At 32.5% G+C, this 8,903-nt stretch overlaps 1 protein-coding gene across 1 annotated transcript; it reads right to left on the bottom strand.

Annotated features, from left to right (window-relative positions):
* Nucleotides 1–3,200: 3,200 nt before the first annotated feature.
* LOC145042129 (uncharacterized) lies at nt 3,201–8,518 on the bottom strand. Its single transcript, XM_078990505.1, has 2 exons — nt 7,695–8,518; nt 3,201–3,957 (listed from the first exon to the last, which is right to left on the bottom strand). The coding sequence occupies exons 1-2, from the start codon at nt 8,371–8,373 to the stop codon at nt 3,314–3,316; spliced, it is 1,323 nt and encodes a 440-aa protein (XP_078846631.1). The 5' UTR covers nt 8,374–8,518; the 3' UTR covers nt 3,201–3,313.
* Nucleotides 8,519–8,903: the final 385 nt, after the last annotated feature.

Genomic DNA, 8,903 nt, shown 5'->3' on the forward strand with positions numbered 1-8,903 from the left:
TATGTGCACGATAGGATGTTGTAGTATACTAAAACCCATCATTATTACCCTGATTATTTATTAGGGTTAGTTTTAATGTGTTTAGTTGAGGAGCCATCGTAGCAGCAGCCTGGTTGCGTGACTGTTGATCATTTGATTAAGGTGGGACTTCTCACGGTGTTTTGGCTGGTCGAAGGCACCAATATCGGTCAATTGATTATTGTTATTAGAATGCCAGTTGTCTTTGTGACTCTTGAATGTATCATATATGTTTATTTGTATACTAGGCGGGGTCTAAAGCCAATGCCAGGTGAGGCCTGATGAGTGTGTTGGGCGGGCCCGTCGCATGTTACAGATAGATCTGTACTGGGCGAGACCCAATGTCGGGAGAGGCGGGATAGATGTCGGGCGAGACCTATTGCATGTATGGTATGTGGTATTTAGTGAAAACTGACTAAGCTTTGCGCTTACGGTTTAAGTTTATGTTTTAGGTACTTCTAGTTTGAGGGGAAGGGTCTGACTTGATCGCAATACATACACCCATATTTCATTTTTATGATTTTGGGATTGTACTCTGATAAATCTTTTTACTTTGACATACTTCTGGATGGTTTCATATTAATATTTGATGGTTTTTAGTTGAATTAAAAATGAAAATTTTATTTATGCTTTTTAAGATGTTATAACTTTCTATCAGTTTTATGTGATATGTGTGTCCAGTGATCATGCATGTGTATTAGTTTTAAGTTAGATAGGCTATTTACCTAACATTTCTATATAAATTTGCTCACTACACTAATATTTTTAGGCATTTGGTAGCCAAATATTCAAAACCTTTGTAACAAGATTTAAACAAAAAAATGTGATTGTTGTAACATTCAATCGTTGGTCAACAAGAAGACAAATAAATGCGATTGGTGTAATGTTCTAAAATTTAAACTAAAAATTTCATTTTCAAAATGACTTAAATGGAATTTCTAAAACAATTTTTAATAAAATACAAAGGTATGAGTTGTTATGACATCATCAAACCATATTATAAAAGTATTAGAATCATTATGAAAACTACGGAAGTCAAATTAACAATGATGCGCTTGCAGTACAATCAAGATGGACTTTTCAATTTATGAATAAAAGGAGCTGAACAATATTTAATCCATAATTATAAACATAAAAAATAGTGAGTTGCTAAAATACCATATATCGTAATACATATACAATACATACAAACAAATAATGGCCACTAACAACTCTAAACTTAGAATTCAACAATACACTTAAAATAAACTTGAATTTCATGATTCAGACTTGTTAGAATTTTAAATGAATAAGAGATGAATTAATTACGTTACAAACTTTACCGTCATGATTTAGTGTTAGAACTTTAATTTCACCGTATCAATTCCATTCTTTCAATCGTTAAGATGTACGACACGGGAGAGTGGGGGCTCTCTGATCCAATCTTTCAACATTTGGCAAGATTAACCCCTAAATTATATATTTTTCCAATGTAAGCCAAAACCTATGTAATTTGGTTAGGTCAAAAGTCATACCTTAATTCTCATGGTTGGAAAGTCAACTTCCAATGTTAAAGGTTTTTTTGTTTTTTTTTGTTTTTTTTTTTTTGTATTTTTTTTTAATTCCAACTTCACTATTAAATAAAAAATTTATTTAATTATTTTAAATAAACCAAATTTGAAATTTTAATCAAGATTGCTTTATTTAAGTTCATCTAAAACTTAATTTATATTTAGGGAAAATGACTCTTCAGGGTAATTAACTTTTGCGTTTGTACTCATTTGGTCCATTTTTTTTTTTTTTTTTGTATTCAATATACCATCGAACTTGATGTTGGTGTTTACCATAGCCCTTTTGACTGGTGATAGTCGGTCAAAGGGTTATGGTGAACACAAACAACAAGTTCGATGGTATATTGAGTACAAAAAAAAGGAAATGGACCAAATGAGAACAAACGCAACAGTTGGTTACCCTCCTGATTCATTTTCCCTGTACTCATTTACAACAAATCCCACATCATCTCCTACTGATATTAATGACTTTATGAGATTCATTCTTGCTTCTCTTCAAAACATAACCTACGAAAAAACATTATTCATACATGTACAACTTTGTAATGCACTTGAATATTTATTAGGGGAATCTTGACTAAGCAGGCGCATTTCATGACTACATTTACATTTCCAATCAAATGATTTATCGTATCATGAATTCTAGACAAGTCTACAAACGAGTGGAATCACAAGTGCTGTGATTTTTTAGTTTACTTAGCTTTAAGATCGAACTCATGGGATAAGATACAACATCAATATGTACAATATCATGCTGTTTTTGTAGACACATCACCATAATATTGTACATATTGATGTTGTATCTTATCCCATGAGTTCGATCTTAAAGCTAAGTAAACTCAAAAATGATAGCACTTGTGATTCCACTCGTTTGTAGACTTGTCTAGAATCCATGATACCATAAATCATTTGATTGGAAATGTAAATGTAGTCATGAAATGCGCCTGCTTAGTCAAGATTTCCCTAATAAATATTCAAGTGCATTACAAAGTTGTACATGTATGAATAATGTCCTTTCGTAGGTTATGTTTTGAAGAGAAGCAAGAATGAATCTCATGAAGTCATTAATATCAGTAGGAGATGATGTGGGATTTGTTGTAAATGAGTAAAGGGAAAATGAATCAGGAGGGTAACCAACTGTTGCGTTTGTTCTCATTTGGTCCCTTTCCTTTTTTTTTTTGTACTCAATATACCATTGAACTTGTTGTTTGTGTTCACCATAACCCTTTGACCGGCTATCACAGGTCAAAAGCCGGTCAAAAGGGCTATGGTAAACACCAACAACAAGTTCGATGGTATATTGAATACAAAAAAAAAATGGACCATAAGAATACAAACGCAAAAGTTAATTACCTCAAGAGTCATTTTCCCTTATATTTATGAGTTATATATTTAAGGAATAAAACTGTTAGCCTCAAATCAAGGGTGCTACAAGTATCAAATTTACTGTTCCAAAAATCGAAGATGCTAATAATATAAAACAAATTGTTTTAGGAATATAATGTTAGTTCATTTACAACTTAAATACAAGTTGTTTTTGACCCATCCATTAGTGTACATGGCGAATACGTTGTAGACTTAAAACATCTTCAGCTAAAATCTCTAAATATTAAGGTAATAAAAACAGAAAACTGATTGTAAAATATGTCGATATTTATATCAAAAAGAAATATTTGACAAATAAAAATATTTTTCTCAAAGAAAGATAAAAACAAACAAGACTACGCTAATTGTATACAATTTATTTACGTTTGTGGCTTGCAAATTATTACAAAGCAAGGGAGAAGTGCTCTAGGATTGAGCAAATAAAGTTCTTCAATATTTGAATAAATACCTACTTTTCCAGCCAATGAATCAAATCCAGATTGATTAGCAAGTTCTTGAATGTTCTCCAATGGCTTATGAACTCTCCCAGCAATCACTCTACAAACTATCAGAGCTTTCCTCAAACACGAACCATTGTTCACATCAATAGCTTCAAATGCCCTTTGACTTGTTGAAGTTGTGAAAACACCCCCAACTACAATTTTGTTGTTCCCATATTTCTTAATTATAAACCCATGTCGTAGTATTTGACAAACTTTGCAGTTATTTGATTGGCAAAGACTGGACGAGCCGTTGAGGCCAAGATTGCATTCAACTAGGGTTCCGTGAAACCTTAATAACTCATTGCCATCGGCAAGACATCGAGGGTGTTTCTTTTGGAGCTTGCTAGCTCTGACTTTCACAGTTTCTCGATGTTCTTCAAATTCAGATAGTGTTTTTTGCATGTTATGGACCTTCAAGATCCTTTCTATTCCTCCAGAATTGGTGTGGCATTTTGACCAACTGGTTTTGTAGATCAATTCTACGATTTTCCTGGATGAATCTCCTTCAATGAGCTCAGTAACTGTCAAATAAAAAAAAATCGACGAATTACATCCTAGAAAATTAATCCGTAGGTACAAGAATCTTTATTTTAGAGGTTTTTACTAAATAGTAATAGTATTAAAAATTATATTTACCAAATCTTGTACTTCATAATAGCAAGGTTTAGTTTATATTTTTGACACGATTCAGACATTAATAATTAACCAAAAACAGTTTTTTTACTATCGGAGTGATTACTTGTTTTTGGTCAATAATACAAACCACCTTTATTTTACTAAATAGTTTTTTAAGTTTAATGTTTATAAGCACAATTAACCAATTTTGTTCAATAATATGTTCAATTACTTGACTCCATTATTATATTTAACATTTAAAGCACTATTAGTTGGACTAACTTTTTTTTTTATTTTTTTTTTATTTTTTTTTTAATTCTAGTATTAGATATTAAATCCGTATTTTTTTTATTTCTATTATTATATGTGTTGTTCGTGATTTTAGTGTCACATGACATTTTGTGTAATTAGAACTGACATTTGAGCTAACGGCTTATCGTTTGTACTCTATGTTATATGTTTGGTGAATGCCGAATGCATGTATATATAAGATCGAATTATGAGTTGGTACGACAGAATGATAGGGGTCAAGGAGGTCGTGCCCCTAGCAGATGCAAGTTGGATAACCAAGATGGATGACTATTCCTCAACAACTGGTTGGGTGTTCTTGCTTGGGAGAGGTGCTATTTTCTGGGCTTCAAAGAAGCAATCTTGCATTACAAACTCGACAATGGAATCTAAGTTTTTGCGTTAGCTGCTGTTGGAAAAGAAGCTGAATGGCTGATAAATTTAGTCTATGAGATTCATTTGTAGTCAAAGCCGATAACACCTATATCTATCATTTGTGATAATGCAGCTGCTTTGGCTAAGGCTTGCAGTTATCTTTATAATGGCAAGTCTAGACACTTAAGTGTTAGACATAGTATGATTAAAGAACTAATCATTATTCTGATTTCGGTAGAGTTTGTGAAATCGCAACAAAATTTGGCAGATCACTTAACTAAAGGACTTCCAAGAGGCTTATTGCACAAGTATGTTATAGGGATGAGATGAAAGTCCATTTAATTCTATGATGGTGAGACACCCAACTCCCTTTTACTATGACGTTTATAGTTGAATTCAATGTGGAAAGCTCACAATTATAGATTGAAACACAAGAAGTATGCATCCTATGTTTGTGTTCGGTTTTGCAAGTTGACCAGGTTGTAGTATACCTTAATATTTAATTTGATAAAAATGTATATGTAGATAGATGAAGTAAAGGAATTACCTACATGATTGTGAAGTGTAGCCGCATTTTAAGAGGTTGGGGACTTGGTCTTGATACAATCATGAGACAATTATGACACACGACTTTATCATACTGTTAAGTTGTATTTCGCTATAAAGTTCAATAAACTCGTATGTGTTTTACTTTTAGGTATTCAATTGGGTTGAAGTGTTCAATTCTTAGAACACCCTAATTCTCGAGTATTTGAATTATTTGATACTGAAAATGGAATTCAATCATTTCGACATTTTCATTTGTGTACTGGATTGGTTTATTTAGATAGTTTTATGTTAATTCATGGGTTACACTAAAATGGTGGATGATTATTGGTGATTTCAGTGTCACTTGACATTTTATGCAATTAGAACAAACATGTGAGTTAAAAGACTTATCGTTTGTACTCTATGTTATATGTTTGGTGAATACGTAGCACATGCATATATATAAGATAAAATTATAAGCCAATATGACATAATGACCTGGTCAAGGTGGTCGCGTTCCTTGCAGTGTCTTAGAGGCAACACCCTTACTGGTGCCCAAGGGGTAGAGACCCTAGCGGTGATTTTGGTAAGATTGAATTAGTTTTTTTTATGAAAAATCTGAATTCTATGGGGTGATTATGGTAAAATTGCAAAATCTTATCAGTTTTAGGAACCATTGATTATGCCATTAATTTCATTATTTGCATAACTAATTTTGAAGATTAACCTTAATTTGTCCTTATTTATACGACTCCTACTTTGAGCATAAAACAAAACCTTTTTCTCAACTCTTTTCTTTCTAAACGATCTCATAATTCTTTGGTGATTTAACTTGTGTTTCTGTACCTATATACACAAATTTCTTTTTGAATTATTCTATACTGGATTTCCCATAACCCTAACATAGGATGAAAATATCTCTTCAAAAAATGAACATACATGATCCATAAAGAATTTGGATTTCTACCATCACCCTACTCAAATATCCTCCAATATACATAATGTTCAACAAGGATATAAAAATGATATATGGACTCTAGATTTTTTTAGTACTTGTTCCGTTCACTACAATGAAAACATTGTCACTGTAAACAGCCAATGTCACCGCTTAACATATCCTCTTGATTATTCATTAATACTCAAAACTAAAATAAATATTTATACTAAACATTACTTCCTTCGTAAGAGAGTAAAAGATGTTGAATATTAATGCGCCAACGAGACCATTAAAATATCGTATAAATTAGCTTATAACTAAAAGTTAGATTTTCATATAACATGCCAAACATAAATTTAGATTCCAAGGGGGGAGCACTTGGACGGCGAAGTATCTTCCATAAATAAATTTAGGGTTCGATCATAGTTGCCATGGTTTGGTAAATAATTGTAAAAGCTACAAACTACAAATCTTAATTGATTTCATTTTCACCAAGTACTATTATCTATATCACCACAAGATCTAAGGTGTTTTGGATAATCAACCACTTTTACTTTCTAACAACGGAATTAATTCTTATTATGGATAATCTATTATTCTTAAGTATTAATGAATTTGCAAGAGGACATGTTAACTCGGACGTGACATGGGTGTTGTTTATGGTGATAACATTTTCGTTAGTGTCTTTTCAACATCTACACTGTTTGTATAAGCTAAATGACGATGACTTAAACATCATCACCCATGGTTACACCAAGTGCGACCAGGCTCGGTGATTAAATCGTCCACAATTGACATTGTTTAATTTAAACTTTTTTCCTACCACCGCTGCCAATTGCAGCAACCACCACTCTCATACTGCGGTGTTTATGGTGCCCTTCGCTACCATTAATTCTCTTCACATTTGATCTCGTTTACAGTTGGTCCACGAGGACCACGACTTAAATCCCAATACGAACATCAAAATAATGAGGGTGAAGGAGCATGTGGGTCACTTGGGAGTTATCATTCAAAGGAAATGAGATTGTAGAATATACGAGTGCAATACTACTTATGATTGGTTCAATAATGGTGACAGAAGGTTTCATGTGCGACAGGCACAATGTAGTTGACGAGCGTAACAAAACGGAACCAGAAGACGAGAGGAGGGCGGCTGAAGGCGATGACATCATTCAGGGTAGAAGGTGAATTGATTTTTTTAAATAAAAAACCTTTTTTTTTTCTAAATAAATAAATTATAAAGTACAAGATGGTAAAAAAAAATTAAAAATTACTAGTGAAATTATGAGGCTCTGACACCTAAAACTTAAAAACAAAGACAGAATATCAAAGAGTGATGTTAGACCTATATATATCCTGGATTCTCGGTAGCATGTAATGCGTGCTTATATATTCATGTAAATAGAACCTAGAGATGGATTATTATATTTAATCTAATATTAAAGATTGGTTTACTTAAAAAAAACAAACAAAAAAAAAAAAAAAAAAAAAGAAGAAGCAAGAATCTTTTCTTACCAGCATGTTTAGAGAGATGATGATTTTCAAGAGCTTCCCATTTGACAAATTGCTCACCACATTTATGACAAGCCAAGCTAAAAATCCCATGGCTTTCACCTTCAAAAGAAGCTCTAGCCTTCGAAGCATTAATAGCACCAAATCCAGAGCCTAAACCTCTACTAGCCCTTGAAAATCCATTAGAGTTTCTTCGATTAGTCATCGGTGAGTTTGTTAGCTTCTGATGATGATGATAATGGTGAGGGCCAGGCGTCCCAGGTTTTAGGGTACCCTCAAATCGTGAGGACACGCCCTCACCATCACCACCAACACCGTTTCCATCTTGCAAAGAACCAAAGCCTGTGATCTTCAGTTCACAGTTTGAATTCGACAAAACAACTTCATGGGCAATTGGGTTTAAAAGTTCTGAACTTCCAATGGACCTAGGACTAGCATTTGTTGTTGTGGTTGCAACTGTTGTTGGTTTTTCGTCCATGTGCCTCTTGCTTCCATGGATGACATCCTTAAGATTTGCTAAAGATCTTGAACACCCTGATTTACCTCCTGTTGATGTTGATGATTTTTTTGTTTTCGTTACTATTTTGCTGAGATTCGTCCCCTGAAAATTTGGATCATGAACATCTGCAGGTCCTGATTGGCAGTGCAATGACTTCCGTAACGCAAACCAAACAGCAGGCATCTCTATGTGTGTATGTATTTGGTCTTCAGGAAAGTTAAGGTTTCAGACTTAATTTGTAGACAAATCAAAACGATAGGAGACCCATCTATGATCGGTTGCTCTTCATGACATAGAAAAAGTCCACTCTTTGACCTAATCTATACAAGCAACCCATGGCATATATATATATATATATATATATATATATATATATATATATATATATATATATATATATATATATATATATATATATATATATATATATATATATTTACTATCTTATAAAACAAATCTCACTATTTTTAAAAATAGATTGAATAAAATAATAATATTTTTTAAGACGTCCAAATCATTAAGCTAATTGTACAACTAATCACTAATAAAATAATATTAAAAATTAAACAAACTCCTAAAAATCTTCTCTTCCAAGGTTTTGACTAGATCTTTTTTTCATCCAAATAAATATTCAACACCCTATAATTTGATTATTTAATGAATTTTCTTTATTTTTAATATGATGTGTTTCCTAAAACAAACTAATGATTTAA

This window comes from Lactuca saligna, chromosome 4 (assembly GCF_052625555.1).
Source record: "Lactuca saligna cultivar CGN05327 chromosome 4, ASM5262555v1, whole genome shotgun sequence".
In the NCBI taxonomy this organism is placed as follows: domain Eukaryota; kingdom Viridiplantae; phylum Streptophyta; class Magnoliopsida; order Asterales; family Asteraceae; genus Lactuca; species Lactuca saligna.